The sequence below is a fragment of the Puma concolor genome, chromosome D4 (assembly GCF_028749965.1).
Source record: "Puma concolor isolate L17-30 chromosome D4, mPumCon1.1.hap2, whole genome shotgun sequence".
Classification (NCBI taxonomy): Eukaryota; Metazoa; Chordata; class Mammalia; order Carnivora; family Felidae; genus Puma; species Puma concolor.
This window is the reverse complement of record NC_141679.1, coordinates 6,677,034-6,696,050: the sequence shown is the minus strand read 5'-3', so window position 1 is coordinate 6,696,050 and position 19,017 is coordinate 6,677,034. Positions and strand designations below refer to the sequence as shown.

The following is a 19,017-nucleotide window of genomic DNA, read 5'->3' as shown; positions in this document are numbered from 1 at the left end:
CTCTTTTTCTGTTCTCTGTAATAGTATACTGAAGGTTGGAATTGTCTTTCATGTTTGGTTGAACTAGTATATAAATTTTATCTGGGCTTCATGGTGGTTTTTCCTTTCTTCTTATTTCTTCTCTTTCCTCCTTTTCCTTTCTTCTGTATTTTTGTAAGTAGATAGTTTCTTTAATGGTTATAGTTCCTTTGAAGTTTTTAATTCTTAAAAAAAATTTTTTTTAACGTTTATTTTTTTTGAGAGAGAGAGAGAGAGAGACAGAGCATGAACAGAGGAGGGACAGAGAGAGAGGGAGACACAGAATCTGAAGCAGGTTCCAGGCTCTGAGCTGTTAGCACAGAGCTTGAACTCATGAGCTGTGAGATCATGACCTGAGTCGAAGTTGGACGCTCAACCAACTGAGCCACCCAGGCACCCCTGAAGTTTTTTATTTTTGAATCCGTTTTTTAAAATTACATATGGCTTTAAAATTGTCTGTCTACATTTTCAAATTTATTGTCATTGTTTATTCTCTTATTGTCTCCATAACCTATAATTATACTTTTAAAAACGTTTTTATTTTTTAATGTTTATTTTTGGGAGAGAGAGAGAGAGAGAATGAGCATGAGTTGGGGAGGGGCAGAGAGAGAGACACACACAAAATCTGAAGCAGGTTCCAGGCTGTGAGCTTTCAGCACAGAGCCCTATATGGGGCTCACACTCATGAACTGTGAGATCATGATCTGAGCCGAAGTCGAACACTTAACTGACTGAGCCACCCAGGTGTGCCAGTTATACTTTTGAAAAATCATTAGTGTTTATCTGTGGTTTTTTTTCTTGATCAGATTTGACAAAGGCTTGTTTATTTTGTTAGTTATTGCAAATAATCAGCTTTTATTTTCTTGATTCTCTTTATTGAATCTTTCTTCTGTTAACTTCTGCTCTATCACATTTTCAACTGTCTTCTAGATTATTCTGTTGTTTTTTAATGTGTTGAGTTAGATAACTTAGATCATTCTTTGTTATCTTCTGATATAATCAGGTTAAAGCTATAATTTTTCCTCTTAAGTATCACTTTAGCTATATTCCATAATTTTTAATACATGTTATTAATTGTTCATTATAAATACTATTTAATTTCTGTTATAATTTCTCCTATAATCTCTGAGATATTGAGAAGTATGTGTAAATATAAGAATGAATACAAGGATACAGTTTAAAAGTTGTTACTCAATACTGTTTTTATATGTAACTTACTGAAATTATTATATATCTATGAGTAAACAGTTGTGTTGATAATTCAAATGAATATTTTATATCTTTATTGTCAGTGTGTTGAGTTGGTGTCATTTTTGTCTACAGTGGAAAAGATCAAAACATTACTAGAATAAAAATAACGTTTGTTTTTGTGAGGCTTATGTTTTCAAATATATAGGATTAAGTATGTTAACTAACTTGAATTTTAAAAAATTAAAAAAAATTTTTTTAAGTATTTATTTCTGATTTAGCTGAAATGTGGTTAGAGAACATGTTGATTATTCTCTGGCACTTTGGGAGACTTGTTCTTAGACCCCAAAAGATTGGAATGTGTATGTGTGTGTCTATGTGTGAATGTTCTATATGTGCTGGGAGATAATGTGCATTATTTAATTGTGTGGCTTTTTGTTTCATATGCTTTTTAAAAAGTTCAGTAGTCTTCAAACCTTTGTTAATGTACCTTTGAAAATATCTTTGAAAAAAATCATATACCCCTGCAGTTTAAGATGACATTAAAATATTTTCCTTGTAAGTGTAAAAAGTGCAAAAAATATAGTTACTGGTGCACTGTGTAAAATTTAACATTAAAAAAAAACTGTTGTGCTGTTCTCTTAAAAGTATTCAATGATCTCCAAATAGTTTAGTTGATACTCTCATTATCAATTAAAACACACACAGATTTGAATTAACCTTTCTGTGCAAGATACCTAAAAAAAATTAGATAAAATGTTTTTAAAAATCTGCTTGAAAGAGTTCCAGCAATCATATTTTAAAATGCAGGGAAAAAGATTAAATTAAGAATTGAGTTTAAGTCATGCTGGACCAAAAGATGTCAATTGCTACTGCACTTGTGCCGAATAAGAGTTGTTATTTCAATCCTGTTACAAATTACAGATGTTCCATAAATGTACTTGCTGCGCTTTGTAATCATTTCTTTTCTTACCTCTTTCCTAGGAATCACGCCCGTGTATCATAGTATGTTTGCTTTAATGAGTGAAACCGAAAGGACCTGGTATCCGCCCAACCATGTCTTCCATGTAGATGAATCAACCAGGCACAACATACTCTACAGAATAAGGTACCTTCTACAGTAAAGTGACTCATTTAGTGGTTAAAGGGCAAAGTGAGAGAAATTATCAAACATATATGTACATTTTTTCTGAGTTTATTTATTATGAGTGGGGGAAGGGACAGAGAGGGGAGAGACAGAATCCCAAGCAGGCTGCACGCTTGGCATGGAGCCCAGCCTGGGGCTGGATCTCAGGACTGCGAGATCACAACCTGAGCTGATCTCGAGTTAGACGCTCAACTGACGGAGCAACCGAGACGCCCCCAGACATATCTTTAAATTGCAGAGTACTTAATAACAGGGACCAGAGCTTCATTTAAGACTTTTTCTCTACTAGAGGAAGTGTTTATAAATGTTTTTTCACTAGAATGCTCTGAGCTTTTCTGGTGGGTTGCTACTTTACCATTTAGTATTATAATTAAATTTTAAAAAGGATGTGAATGGCCTTTACTAATAAAATCCTGAATAAAATCCAAATAAAACTTGGAATATTGTTGGTTTCCTAGGAAATTCAATATTTTGTGCAACAAAATGTAATCTCCCATCTCTTTTTAATAATTTTTTTTAGTGGAGCACCTGGGTGGCTCATTCAGTTAAGCGTCCAACTTCCACGATTTATGAGTTTGAGCCCCGCGTCGGACTCTGTGCTGATAGCTCAGAGCTTGAAGCCTGCTTTGGATTCTGTGTCTCTCTCCCTCTCTGTCTGCCCTCCCCACTTGTGTTCTCTGTCTCTCAAAAATAAATAAGCTTTAAAAAATATATAATTTTTTTAGAGTTGAAGTAGATGTATGATTTTGCCAGTGTTATTTGCAGCCGCAAATTATTAGTTAATTTATTTAATAATTTTCCACTCAAAATGATAAAACAAAGAAATACGTTTGATCTGTGGCTCTTATGAAATAGATTCATTCCATGCAGAGTCAGTGTTACATAGTAAAAATGCACATGGACTCATTCATGATTTTTAAAAGGAAAGAAAAGGAAGCCTTAAAAAACTAAAATTCAAGAGAGATATCCTTACCATGGTAAAGGGTAAAGGATATTTACCAAAGGCAAGAAGCAAGTAATATTCTCAAATGGTAAGAGGTCAGAAGCAGTCTCTAAAATCACAAACAAGATAAAAAACAAAAATAGCCACCACCACTAGTTCTATTTAGGATTTTAGTGGAGTTCTCAACAAATACAGTTAAGACAAAAAAATACACAAAATATTTAGTAATTGAGAACAAAGAAGCAAAGAGTCATTATTTGGAGATGCTATGATTGTTAACATAGAAAATGCAAACAAATTTATAGGCATCAATAATAAATGTTCAGCAGAATGCTAGATCTATATGATCAGTACGTTAAAAGTCAACTATTTCTGGAGCACCTGGGTGGCTTAGTTGGGTGGCTCAGTTGGTTAAATGTCTCACTCTTGATTGTTTTTTTCTTTTTTTCTTTTTTTCCTGACTCTTGATTTTTAATGGGATCGAGTCCCATGTCACGCTCCACACTGGGCGTGGAGCCTGCGTAAGATTCACTCCCCTGCCTCATTCTGCCCCTCTTCCCCACTTGTGCGTGTGTGCGTTCTCTCTCTCAATAAATAAATAAACAAACATTAAAAGAAATCAACTATTTCTCTACACCACAAACAGAAAAGAGGTCATTTAAGATAACAACTAATAGCAACAAAAAATGCAAAGTACCTAGGGTTAAATCTATCCAAAGTAAGACTTTTATGCAGGTTTTAAGACTTTACAAATTTGTATCATTTATTTTATTTTTGCGTATTTATTTTTTTAATTTTTTTTATTTTTGAGAGAGCGTGAGTGGGGGCAAGGCACAAAGAGGAGGAGACAGAGGATCTGAAATGGGCTCTGTGCTCACAGCAGCAAGCCCGATGCAAGGCTCAAACTCAAAAACTGCAAGATCACGACTTGAGCTGAAGTCAGATGCTCAACAAACTGAGCCATCCAGGTGCCCCCAAAGTTGTATTATGTAAAAGAAGCATGTTAGCATGCTCCGTAGATTGACAAAATACCAATATTTTATTGGGAGTATTTTTTTTATTGCTTTCTGTAATGACTGTACTTTCTGCAATTAGTAAGTGTATCTTTTGATTTGAGAATGTTTGTAGAGGAGAGCTCTACAGTCTTTTTCTGAGAAGGCCATTAGTAAATATTTTAGGCTTTGAAGCTATACTATCTCTGTTTTCACTCTTCAGCTCTGTTATTCAAGTGTGAAAGCAACCATGAATAAGAAGTAAATGAATGGGCATGACTGTGTTCCAGTAAAACTTTATTTATAAAAACTCACAGTGGACCAGAATGGGGCTGTGGGCCAGAGTTTGCTGATCTCTTCTCAAGAATTAAAAATTGTTTCCCTTATCAAATTTTTTCCCTTATCAATTTTTTTAATGTTTATTTTTGAATATTAATTATTATTTATTTATTTTTGAGAGACAGAGAGAGAGCATGAGCAGGGGAGGGGCAGATAGAAAGAGAGACACACACAGAATCAGAAGCAGGCTCCAGGCTCCAAGCTGTCAGCACAGAGCCCAATGCGGGGCTTGAACCCGTGAACCGTGAGATCATGACCTGAGCTGAAGTCAGATGCTTAACTGACTGACCCACCCAGGTGCCCCAAAATGCCTTTTTAAAAAATGTTTATTTATTTTGAGAGGGGGGTTGTTTATTTATTTGCAGAGAGAGAGGGAGACAGAATCCCAAGCAGGTTCCGCACTGTCAGCACAGAATCCAGCGCAGGGCTTGATCTCTTGAATGGTGAGATCATGATCTGAGCTGAAGTCAAGAGTCGGACGCTCAACCAACTGAAGCACCCAGGTGCCCCCCAAAAATTAACTTAAAATGAATCAAAGACTTAAATCTAAGAGCTAAAACTATAAAACTCTTAGAAGACAATATAGGAGTAAATCTTTGTGTACTTAGAGTACGCATTGGTTTCTTCAGTATGGCACCAAAAGCCCAAGTGACAAAAGAAAAGTACGTTAATTGGGATACATCAAAATGTATGTTTGTGCATCAACGGTTGCTGTCAAGAATGAAAAGACAAGGGTGCCTGGTTTGTTCAGTCAGTTGAGCATCTGATTCTTGACTGGCTCAGGTCATGATCTCATGGTTTATGAGATCAAGCCCTGTTTTGGGCTCTGTGCTGACACCGCGGAACCTGCTTGGGATTCTCTCTCTCCCTCTCTCTCTCTGTCCCTCTCCTGTTCACATGCATGCTCTCTCTTTCTCTCTCAAAAATAAATAAGTAAGCTTTAAAAGAAAAAAGAATGTGAAAAGACAGCCCACAGAATGGAAGAAAATGCTTGTAACTCATATATTTGATCAGGGTCTTACATCTGGAATACATAAAGAATTCTCCACTGAGAGAATGGAGCCCAACTTGTGGCTCTATCCCATGAACTATGAGATCATATCCTGAAAATAAATCAAGAGTCAGATGCTTTACCAACTGAGCCACCCAGGTACCCCTGGAATACATAAAGAATTCTTAACGGTTCAATAGTACAGTGACAGATAACTCAGCGAAAATATGAACAAAGGATTTGAATAGACATTTTTCTAAATAAGACATACAAATAGCCAGTAAGCACATGAAGGGATGCTCAACATCATTAGTCTTTAGAGAAATGTAAATCAGAAACACAGCAGGACACCAGTTCACCCGTTAGGATGACAAAGATATAAAAGATGGACAATAACAAGTTGTTATGAATTTGCCTAATTATTACTTATGAAATAGGGCACGGGGTGTTGGATGGTGAGCCATGCTTCAACAACAACAGAGCACAAGAGAAATTGAAATAGAAAAGTTTATTACTCAAAGGTTCTGGAGGTATCCAGCATGCCTTGAGGGGCCACATGGAGAGATCAAGGCAGGGTGTAGAGAGGGACATAGGACCCAGGGCACACGACTTCCCTAGGGTCTGTGAGTAGAGTGCTTTGGGGTTCCTTGCCTAAGGCCCAATTTGGTCGGTTCAAGCCAAAAGAGCTGGTCTTTGGTAAGCTACATGGGAGTCTTATTGAAGGGGCTTTTAAGGGTTAGGTGCTGGAAAACAGGGGAGATTGTTGATCACAAGGGTGTTGGGGAAGTTTTATCAGAAACTCACATTTGCTTGTGACTCAGTGGGCTGTTGTGTAGGGTGTGTACTTGCATGAAGGGGCTAGTGTCAGTTTAAGGTCACTGCAGGCCTCTTGGTTAAACAAAATGGACGCCAAGTCAGCAATACCAAAGACTAACTTAGCGAAACTCTCCACGTGTTGTCAAGGATCTGAACTATTGGGACACTTACATGTTGCTGTTGGAGATGTAAACTAGTGCAGCCACTTTAACAGTTTGTTCCTCAAAAAGATGGACGTAGAAAACACACACACACTTACCCTTGTACATACTGTTCCTAGCAGCCTTATCCACAATAGCAAAAAGATGGAAACAATCCAAATGTCCATTGTGTGATGAATGAAGAAGCAAAATGTGGTTTATCCATACGATCAAATATTAACTGGGCATTAAAAAGGGAATGAAATACTAATGTTTGCTATAATGTAGATAGTCCTTGAAAATATTATGCTTATGAAAGGAGGTAGAAAAGGCCACATATTATATGATTCCATTTATATAAAATGTTCAAAACAGGCAAATTTATAGAGATAGACTAGTGGTAACTTAGAGGTGGAGAGTAGTTGGGATGATTTGGGTATGGCTGTTGGTAGGTATGGAATTTCTTTTAGGGGGGATGAAAATGTTCTAAAATTAGATTGTGGGATGTTTGTACAATGTTTCAAACATACTAAAAAACATTTTGAATTGTATGCTTTAAATGGGTAAACTTTAAGGTATGTGAATTATATCTCAGTAAAGGTGTAAATGAAGCAATAGAGAATATTTTTTGTTTCTTTGAAGGACAAGTTTTTAGCTTGTTTCATTGATTCATTCATTTGTACTGAAGTGTTGTTGACATACTCTGTTAGTTTCAGGTATACAACATAGTGATTTGATAATTCCGTACATTATGAAATGCTCACCATGGCAAGCCTACTTGTCATCTGTTATTATAGTTATTATAGTATTAGTTACAATAACCATAGTTATTATAGTATAAGTGACTATATTCCATATGCTGTACTTTTCATCCCCATGACTTCTTTATTTTGGCACTGGAAGTTTGTAACTCTTAATCCTCTCGGCCTATTTCACCTGTGTTCCACTCCCCAAAGCAACTGCCAGTTTTTTTCTCTATAGTCTGTTTCTTTTTTATATTTTAGTTCATTTGTTTCACTTTTTAGTTGGCACATATAAGTGAAATATGGTATTAGTCCTTTTCTGTATGACTTCTTTCACTTAGCATAACACCTTTTAGGTCTACCTATGTTGTCATTGGCAACATTGCATTCTTTTTTATTGGTGAGTAATAGTCCATAATGTATGTATACCACACTTCATCTGTTCATCTGTTGATGGACACTTGGGCTGCTTCCATATCTTGGGTATTGTAAATTATGCTGCAGTAAGCATAGGGGTGCCTGTCCCATTTCAAATTAGTGTTTTCATTTTCTTTAGGTAAATACCCAGTAGTGGAATTACTGGGTTGTATGGTGTTTCTATTTTTAGTATTTTGAGAACCTGCATACTGTTTGTCGTCATGGCTGCACCAACTTACAGTGCTTCCAGCGGTGCCCGGAGGGTCTCTTTTCTCCACCTCTTCGCCAGCACTTGTTATTTCTTGTCTTTTTGATACTAGCCATTCTGACAGGTGTGAAGTGGTATCCTGTGGTGATTAACCTCCATTTCCTAAAAGAAGAAGCCATTGTTTTCATACCAGTTAGCATTTTCAGATTCCTCTACCGATATCACTGGATTAATATTAAAACAATTTTTTGTTAATATTTTGTTTCTACATTTTTCTGTTTCCTCTTGCTTTTGCATTCTGTGCATAGAAGCAGGCAGCTCACGGGCACCTGGGTGGCTCAGTCGGTTAAGCGTCCGACTCTTGATTTTGGCTCAGGTCGTGATCTCACAGTTTGTGGGACCCTGCTTGGGATTCTCTCTCCCTCTCTCTTTGCTCCTCTCCCACTAACACACACACGCTGTCTCCCTCTAAATAAATATGTACATACATACATAAATAACCTTTAAAAAAAAAGCAAAAAGCATATTGATTTTACACTTACGTTTCTTGTATCTTCTGTCTATACTATTATCATGGTCTTACCCAGATTTTCTTTTGTCCCTACCTGTATTTAACACTGTTAGCTGTGTTTTCTGATTATGGGATAATACCTTTCAGTATGCTGGAAGTGGTTATATGTACATAGTATGTTTATATTTGAACTATTTGGAGGCTGACTGAATGTTTTGTCTTGTAGATTTTACTTTCCTTACTGGTATTGTAATGGCAGCAACAGAACCTATCGGCATGGAGTGTCTCGAGGTGCTGAAGCTCCTCTTCTTGATGACTTTGTCATGTCTTACCTTTTTGCTCAGGTATAATTATATTATCTTACTTGTATATGTGTTAAATGATAAGAATCTTGCTGTGTTCTGTAGCTCTTCATCAGGAAAATCTTCATCTATGGGAAAATTGATGTTCTGTCTTGCTTAGCAGGTACAGAAAGGTAACAAAATTGACTCTTTTTATCACTAGTTTTTAATCTTTTTATCACTAATTTTTAATTTATTATTTATAACTTATAAATAATAAAATCTATTTTATAAAGCTTCCCTTAATTAGCTCTTTTTATTTATTTTTTTTAATGCTTTGTGACATTTTAAGGATTTCACAAAGTTCAGATTGAGTTACAGCACATGATTCACGTAGATATAAGTGTCTGGAATATAAGACAGTGAAATTAATTTAGAGAAAAAAAATTTTTTTTATTCCTGAACAATTTCAGACTTAAATAGTGAGTAATAAAATGTAAAGAAAAGTAGGAAACTATATAAAAGTGAGTTAACAATAGTTTGTTTAGCTCCTCATAAGAGGATGGCTAGATGTTAATACTTGATCTGAGAGCTGTGTTTTAGTTATTTGTTCATTAATACTGCTGTATTAAATTTTTGTAGAGTATTTGAACATTTTATAATGTTTTCTTATTGTTACCTTAATGTAAACAATAATTGAAATGTTATGTCATTAAATAACTTCTGTTTTTATGTGCCATAAGACTGAGGAGTAGAAACTAAAGAAAAAATTTATTAGTGCTTTTGAGTAAAGGTATGCTCTTCTTATTCCCAAAATGTCAGAGTAAGGAGTTCTGAATCCGATTTGCAAATATCATAGGAAATAGCTACACAGATCCTCATGGCTCACATTTCTTTTCTTTTCTTTGTTTTTTTTTAAATCCAAGTTAGTTAATATATAGTGTAGTCTTGGATTCAGGAGTACAACCCAGTGATTCATCACTGACATTAACACCCAGTGCTCATCCCAACAAGTGCCCTCCTTAATGCCCATCACCCATTTAGCCCACACCCCCACCCAACATCCCTCCAGCAGCCCTGTTTGTTCTCTGTGTTTTAGAGTCTCTTATGGTTTGCCTTCCTCTCTTTTTATCTTGTTTTTCCTTCCCTTCCCTTCCCTTAAGTTCATCTGTTTTATTTCTTAAATTCCACATATGAGTGAAATTGTGTATATTTTTCTGACTTATTTCGCTTAGCGTAATACACTCTAGTTCCATCCACGTTATTGCAAATGACAAGATTTCATTCTTTTCGATTGCCAAGTGATATTCCATTGTGTGTGTATATATGTATACGTATATATGTATCACATGTTTTTCATCCATTCGTCAGTCAATGGACATTTGGGCTTTCTCCATAATTTGGCTATTATCACTAGTGCTGCCATAAACATTGGGGTGCATTTGCTCACAGCTCATATTTCTAAGATATCTAAGAAAGCTGGTTCAGTTTGTGAGCAACAAACTGAAAGATATTTCTCTTTTGGGTTATGAGAACAAGAAACTTTCTCTAAATTCTAGTAAAATATATTTAGTAAAAGTTACCATTTTGACATGGACACATTAGTGGCATTAAAGTACATTCACATTATTGTGCAACCATTACCACCATTCACTTTAGAACATTTTTCATCTTCCTAGACTGAAACTTCATACCTATTAAACAAGGCCTCTTGTTCAGTGCCTCATGCTCTTCTGGCCCCTGGCAGCTATTTCGCTTTCTGTCTCTGTCTCTGGGTTTGCCTCCTCTGGGTGCCTCATGTGAGTGGTATTACACAGCATTTCCTCTCTTATGACTGACTGACTTGTCATAACATAATGCCTTCAAGGTCATCCATGTCATAGCATGTCAGAATTTCCTCCCTTTTTAAGGGTGGCTAATATTCCATCGTATAGACCACATTTTGTTTATCCATTTATCTGTTAATATTTGGGTTGCTTCCACCTTTTGGCTCTTACGAATAACACTGCTGAGAACATAGGTGTACAAATATCTCTTTGAGATCCTGCTTTCAATTCCTTTGGATAGGTATCCAGAAGTAGAATTATTAGATTACATGGTAAATCTGTTTTTTATTTTTTTGAGGAACTGCTACCCTGTTTTCTATGGCAGCTGCACATTCCACCAGCACTGCACAAGGATTCGTTTCTCCACATCCTCACTAGCACTTACTTTCTGGTTTTTTAATAATAGCCATTCTGATGGATGTGAAGTGATATCTCATTGTGGTTTTGATTTGCATTTCCCTAATGATTAGTGATGTTGAGCATTTTTCTTAAGCTTTTTGGAGGTTTGTACATCTTCTTTGGGTACATTACTATTTGTGTCCTTTGCCCATTTTTTAATCAGGTTGTTGTCAAGCTGTAAGTGTTCTTTATGTATTCTGGGTATTAACCCCCGATCTGCCATATGATTTGTAAATCTTTTCTCCCATTCTGTCTATTGCCTTTCACACCTGTTGATGTGTCTTGTGATGCCCAACAGTTTTAAATTTTGATATAATCTGATTTTTTTTTCTTGTATTTACCTGTGCTTTTGGTATCATGTCCAAGAAATCATTACCAAATCAGTATCATGAAGCTTTCCCCCTATATTCTCTTGCAGTATTTTATTGTTTTAGCTCTTATGTGCTTGTGTTTAGATCGTTGATTCATTTTGAGTTAACTGTTATTGATGGTGTAAGGTAAAGGCCAAATTTCATTCTTTTGCATGTGGATATCTAGTTTTTCCAGCACCATTTGTTGAAAAAACTGTTTCTTTCTCCATCGAATGATCTTGGTGCTCTTGTCAAAAATAATTTGACCACCACCCAGCTTTTAGATAGCTTCAGTAGCTTTTAAAACCTTTGTTTCAGTAGCCATTAAAAAGAGAGATAGACTTTTGAGAATAAATACTATGAGGTTATGACTATGTTCTTTTATGATTATGTCACCTGTGCTGCAGAACTGGTTTTTATTTTGGTGGCATGCTAATTTAAATCCCATTAAGAAGACGATTTTCCTAAACTGTTTATTCAGCTGCTTTACCGTAGTATTAATACTGTGATATCTCATACTTATGATCAAGAAAAATTGTGGATGATTTCTAATTTTGTCTTCCTAGGAAGAATTTTCTTATCTAGCACAGCAAAATAATTTCACAATAGAATCCTAAGTTGTATCTAGATAATAAATACCACATGTAATTTTCTATTTCTTAATGTTTCTATTTCTCTAAATCTGTGCCCAGAAAATACATAAGGTAGTAATTAACTTATCCAGCTCATATTGATACCAGGTTAGATTATATGCATATTATAGACTAAATAAAGCAGATTTGACTGGTGCCACCATCAAAGTATAAGATATGTTGAGATTTTTAAATAACTAAAAAAAGTTCAGCCACTAAAGTATAAAGTACATAAGATATTACTATAGAAAGATAGATTTGGGAAAGGTAAGCCAATAAAAGCCAAAAATCAGATGTCCCTTTTATTTTTTTTATTTTTATTTTTATTAAATTTTTTTTTAACGTTTATTTATTTTTGAGACAGGGAGAGACAGAGCATGAATGGGGGAGGGTCAGAGAGAGAGGGAGACACAGAATCTGAAGCAGGCTCCAGGCTCTGAGCTGTCAGCACAGAGCCCGACGTGGGGCTCGAACTCATGGACTGCGAGATGGTGACCTGAGCCGAATTCGGACGCTTAACCCACTGAGCTACCCAGGTGCCCCAGATGTCCCTTTTAAATTCATTTTCTTCTGAGGATTGTCTTATAGCACCTCAGTAAATAAATAAATTGCTGCCCTGTGACAACCTTTAATGAATTCATAGATACTCAGCACAAAATGTATATTCCCTCCATATTGTTTCTTTAAAACCTCGGTTAAACATTGGTATTTCAGCTAATATTGTAATTCTTACCTTTCTTATCAAGAAAATTGCTATTACTTTTTAGAATATTGGTGCTTTTTATGTTTTGCTGTTCTTTTCTCCCATTACACGTTCAGTCTGATTTCCATATTCCTAAATCATCTAGACCAAAATCTTGAAATTTTTGTTTTTTCTTTTTCTTCATTTTTTATATCATGATAACGTTATCATTTTTTTCAAACTCTTTTAGTGTCTTCTGTTCCCTACATCAGATCCTTGTTATCTCATATTTGTACCTCTTACGGAGTCTCCTTGAATACACATTATTTCCTTAAAGCACTTTTTTATTATCATTGGTATGTCTACCAATGGAAGAGGCATGATGCTTTAAGAAAAGGTGCTGTGAGAAACTGATGCTTTAAAAAAATGGTTGTCTATTGCTTGTTAGGATCAAGTCATTCAAGGGTACCTTCAGTTTGACTCCAACTTAGTGTTCCAAGGTTTAGTCCACACTATTCCCTTACATAAGTTGTCTGCCCTACCATACTTATTTGTACCTGTAAATATGCCTTGTGCTTTGTTTTTGTATCATTCCTTCTATTTTATCACCCTGTTTTGTATATCAGAAATTTCTTCATCTTTTAAGACTACATGAAATTTTGAATTTTCCATGAAACCTTCTCTGATTATCTCAACTGGTATAATTTCAACTTCTTTTCAAGTCCTTGAAACATGTGTTGTGTGGCACTTAGTGTAGATATCTGGTGTTATAATACTTTGTTTACGTGTTTAGCTTCCCTGCTAGATTTTAGTCTCCTTGAGGGAGACTTCTATTTGTATCTCACACAGTCCTTAGTATAATGCTTTGAATATATGTGGAACTCAGGACATATTTAATTAATTAATGTCTATTTTAATTTGGGTAATTTTTATGTAGGGGATATAACTTGAGAAGATATAAGCAGTGAAATAGATTGACATCATATGTACTGTATAATGGGGAACCCAGTTTAAATCAGTTTCCATTGACAAAACTTTTACTAAAATTTTGTGGCAAAATAATTGAACATCAAGGAAGGAGTTGACGTTCTTTTTAAATGCATATGTTGTAGAAATTATAGGTTAAAATACGATAGTAGATTAAAATGTGATAGTGAAATTTAAGGTATATTTCCTTCTAAATTTTTTTCCTTTAGTGGCGGCATGATTTTTTACATGGATGGATAAAAATACCGGTGACTCATGAAACGCAGGAAGAATGTCTTGGAATGGCAGTGTTAGATATGATGAGACTAGCCAAAGAGAAGGATCAAACCCCATTGGACATCTATAGCTCTATCAGGTAGTTTCCTTATGCAAATCCATATACATCAATATGAACAGTTGGGAGTTTTTCTATAGTTAATTGTATTTTCTGTGTGTTGATACTTTTTGATCTTATCATAATTAAAACTTCTATGGGTAACTGTTCTTCCTTGTGTACAACACATACTTTGTGAGATAAAAGAAATTCTTTTTTCTGGCTTTTCTTTTAGTTTTATTGAGACATAATTGGCATATAGCACTTAAAAGTTTAAGGTGTAGAGCATCATGACTTGTCTTATATATATTTGTGAAGCAGTTACCACAGTAAGTTTAGTTAATATCCATCATCTTGTATAGGTACCAAATAAAGAGAAAGAAAAAGAAATTTTTTTTCCTTATGATAAGAATTCTTAGCATCTACTCCATTAAAAACTTTCTTGTATACCAGACAGCAGTGTTAAGTATAGTCATCATATTGTACATTACATCCCAAGTACTGATTTATCTTAGAATTTAAAAAAATTATGGAAAGAGTTGGAGTACTACACAAAATATCACAGGGGTTTGATACCTATTAATTATTTGATTCGTTTATTTTGAAAAGGCTAAGTAAAGTCAGAAGGATGAAAAGAACACCTGGAGGCATAATTTCTGATAGCAGATCCTCAGATTGTGTGTGTACATAATTCTGAAGCAGTATTTCTCGCATATTGACCCATATTTTGCTTGCATTAGTATCACCTGAGGTGCTTGTTGAACTTGAAGATCTTTGAGTGCTACCCAAGAATTTTTTTTATGTTTATTTATTTTTGAGACAGAAAGAGAGCATGAGTGGGGGAGGGGCAGAGAGCGAGGGAGACACAGAATCCGAAGCAGGCTCCGGGCTCCGAGCTGTCAGCCCAGAGCCTGACGCGGGGCTCAAACCCACCAACCATGAGATCATGACCTGAGCCGAAGTTGGATGCTTAACTGACTGAGCCACCCAGGTGCCCCAAGTGCTACCCAAGAATTTAGATTCCGTAAATCTGAAGTGAAGTCCACAAATATCAGTCTTCACCTGTTCTCCAGGGGATTCTCTTAAAAATATTAGCTTTATTGAAGTTTCATTAACTTACAAAATTGTAAGATGATTGAAAGTGTGTGTACATCATGGTGGTTTGATATATGTATATGTTGTGAAAGGATTCCCCCCATCTAGTTTATTTTCACATCCATCACCTCATATGATTATCTTTTTTATTTGTGTTTTTGTGTTTTTTTGGTGAGAATGTTTAAGCGCTCTTAGCAAATTTCAGTTCTACAACAGTGTTATCATTTAGAGTCACCGTGTTTTACATTAGATCCTTAGATCTTACTCATCTTATAACTGATCCAGCAGACTCTTTTATTAAGTGATCCACATTCCACATTCTCCAAATTACTCATTTGCATGTTGAATTTTGACAGTCATGCCTAATAAGATTTGTTGAAATACTGCTCCTACAGCCCAGCGCAGCTTTAATGGCTGTAAAATTTCTACTCCTCTTAAAGGTACATATTATTATAACAGTTCTTTGAGTTTTTCTTTAATTTCAAGACTAAATCTATGTTTTACATATTGCATACTTAGGATTAAAAGTTTGAGGGTGTTATGAATCTGGTTAAAACTCCCTTTATTTCTTAAGTCCTTCTCTCAGTAACTAGTTTTGGTCGCTCCTTTACGAAGTAACTTAAAAACAGTTACGTACCCAATTTGCAGGGTATTAATTAATGTGTTTCCTCTTTGTTTTTAAGTATTCTTGTTCTGTTTTCAGATGACTGTTAGGCCTTAACCATAAAGTTCACCTATTTAAAATGTACAGTTCAAGGGGCACCTGGGTGGCTCTGTCGGTTAAGCATCTGACTCTTGGTTTTGGCTCAGGTCACTATCTCATGATTCGTGAGATTGAGCCTCATGTCGGACTCCACACTGTGAGTGTGGAACCTGTCGGAACCTGTCCATGTCGGACTCCACACTATTAGTGTGGATTCTGTCTCTGCCTTCTCCTGCATGCTCTTTCTCTCTCTCTCAAAATAAATAAATATTTAAAAATAAATAAATGTACAACTCAGTATTTTTTTTATTATTGAGTTGTAAGAGTTCTTTACATAATTCTGGTTACAAGTTTCCAGATGAAAGTTACTATATGTATGATTTGCAGATATATTCCCTATTCTTTGGATCATTTTTTCACTTTCTTGAAAGTGTCATTTCCAATACAAAAGTTTAAATTTTGAAGTAGTCTAATTTATTTTTCTTTTGTTTCTTATGCCATGACATGTTAATATTAGATAAATACTATCTGCCTGTCCTTAAGCAAATCATTCCTACATTGCTTGCCTTTTTAATATAGTTTAATTCAACTGATGTTTTCTGAATTCCCATTTAGTGCTTATTTCTGAGAAATAATCAGGAAACTCTACTCAGTGTTAAACTATTCAAGATTGGTGGGAGAATAGATAAATGATAAGTTGCTGACAGAATGAAATAAACTGTTTTGTTCTCAGAAATATCCACTAGGATATGGATCTCTGATTAGTATAATAAAATATATATTCCCTCCCAGACTTAAAAAAAAAATGCATGTAAGGTGCATCTCTTTGTCTGTACCCGTGTGTTAGATGTGTCCCTGTCTGTGAGCACATGCCTCTGGGTGTGCATGTGCACCTGTACGTGTGTGTGCAGCTCTTTGTGCGTGTGTGTGTCAGATGCTGTTTTGTATGCCAACTCCTAATTGGACATGGTGGCTTAGGTGTTAGAGTGTAGAAAGTGAGGGAAATGCATAAGATTTTTGTATTTTCATTCTTTATCTGCTCTTTAAAATCTAAGTTTCTAAAGGGTGGGAAGAAAAGAACTCGAGAATGCAAAGAGTTTAAAGGAGGCTGCTGAGTTTGTAAATACCAGGCCAGGATCAAGGCCACTTACATAGCAACTGAGCTACTCAGCTCATCTCACTGGACTCCCTTTCCTAAAAAACTAAGTGAATAATAAAGTTTCTAATCCTACTCCAACTATAATAATAAGATGCAGATTTTATTTCATAGTACAAAAAATAGTATCGTTTCTAAGCCAAGGCTCAATTTCAGAGCCTTTAGGAACCTCAAGTTTAGAATTCTCTAAAAACTCAATATAAGAAAAGCATGGGGAAAAATGTTTTTATGCTTCAAGAGTTAATAGCTTTAAGTCTCTTGAAAAAATTTTAATGTTTCTAACAAATCTAGCTAGTTCTGATAGTATGATGCTGAAGTGGATTCATCATGTTCAGGAATCACACATTCCTATGGTATTCCCACAGGATGTATGCCGGGTCCTTTATGCCAGGCGTGAAAGTAGAAAGCCTTGTTGTATGTGTTATTTTAAACTCCTCTTTTTATATCCAAATATGTTTTCAAAAGCCTTATTAAAAAGTAGTCATTGATGGCTGTGTATTTTGCATTTTTGTGAAATGTTTATGTAAATCGCATTCCAAATTTAGTAAGTCTCCTGGTAATTAATGTTTTTGACTGAAGTAGATAAAGTGAGAATCATTTTGTATTCTGATTCTATTTTTAAATCTTTTCAGTGTTTATTCTGTACTTCCTGAGGCTCTCCTCTATGCTATCCAGACTTTTATTAAATTTTATATATTTGCTTATTTATATATAATTAATTGTTATGAAAAGAAACGGAGTGTGACTTTTTTTTTTTTAATGTTTATTTATTTTTGAGAGAGACAGAGACAGAATGTGAGTGGGTTAGGAGCAGAGAGAGAGTTACAAACAGAATCCGAAGCAGGCTCCAGACTCCGAGCTGTCAGCACAGAGCCTGACATGGGGCTCCAACTCACAAGCTGTGAGATCATGACCCCAGCTGAAGGCAGACACTCAACTGACTGAGCCACCCAGGCGCCCTCAGAGTGTGACTTTTAAAATCTGAAAAAAGAGTAGAATTTAATGGGCAGAGTGGGGAGTGATGGATTGTGTGGAGACTCGTGGAAAAGGCCTTGTAGTAGAAGGGAGCATAGGAAGAGTAAAGAGAATCACTGTGGCTAGAACCCAAAGAGTTATTAGCAGGAGGTGAAGCAGGGGCTAGACCAGAACCTAGGACCTTAGAGCTATGTTGACAAGGTTACTAACACTCGGAAAATATGCAAGAGGTTTAAGCAAGGGTGGAATGATTAAATTTGTGTTTTTAAAAGATCCCGATGACTCCAGTGTAGAAAACAAATCAGACAGTGGAAAGAGTAAATGAAAATGCTGGTCGCCCAGAGAGTAAGGCTATTACAGTATTTCCTCCAGGCGATGCTGTTCGTAATGAGTTGGTAATGAGAAAAGTGGGCAACTAAGAGAAATATTTAGAAGGTAAATAGGGGAATGTGGTGATGAATGGAATAATGGGGATTGAAGGAGAATGTGTCACCAAGGATGCTTACTGGTGCTGTTTACTTAGATAGGAAAGCTGTAAGAGGATCTTTTAGGGGCATTAGCAGGACTCAGGAGTTTGGTTTGACACATCGTTTAAGCAGTTTTGGGGACACTTAAATTAAATGTGTAGATTGACTTGTATTTGGAAGATACGGATAGGGAGTTTAGAGGTCAGTGCTGCAGACACATATCAGAGTCATTTGGATATAGAGAATCTAGAGAGAAAGAGAGTATAAATAAGAGAAGAGGGCCCATAATAAAGTCTTGAGGAACTTTAACATTTAGTCACCAGGCAAAGGGGAATGAACCTGTGAAGAAGATTGAGGAGTATCCCACGAGACAGGAATAAAATCAGGAAAAGTAAGGGGAGAGAGTTTAAGGAGAGGTGCTGCTCCTTAACAGTGCGGTAGGATGCTACTGAAAAATAACAAATAAGACGAATGTGGGAATTTGATTTCAGCAACTTGGAAGTTTTTCTTGATTTTAGCAAAAGCATATTCTGTGAAATGATGGATCAGAAGTTAGACTGGGAGTGAATGGAAGAGTGAGTGGAAATGGCTGTATAAACTCCAAAAAACAGCCCAGATAGGCTGTAGCTGGAGGGACATGTGGGATAAAGAGATTTTACGTTTAAGGCGGGGCCGACAATGGTATTTTGTGGGTCGAA

At 35.7% G+C, this 19,017-nt stretch overlaps 1 protein-coding gene across 7 annotated transcripts in view; it reads left to right on the top strand.

Annotated features, from left to right (window-relative positions):
- JAK2 (Janus kinase 2) overlaps positions 1–19,017 on the top strand; it is a 164,498-nt gene that overhangs the window by 99,834 nt on the left and 45,647 nt on the right. For 5 of the 7 annotated variants that reach the window (XM_086684883.1, XM_086684884.1, XM_086684881.1 and 2 more), the window contains 3 exons: positions 2,191–2,314; positions 8,680–8,797; positions 13,820–13,965. In XM_086684883.1, the coding sequence (XP_086541009.1) occupies positions 2,191–2,314; positions 8,680–8,797; positions 13,820–13,965 (388 nt within the window). Of the gene's footprint in view, positions 1–2,190; positions 2,315–8,679; positions 8,798–13,819; positions 13,966–19,017 lie in introns of those variants that run through there. The other 2 variants (XM_086684887.1, XM_086684886.1) reach the window with 2 other exon arrangements.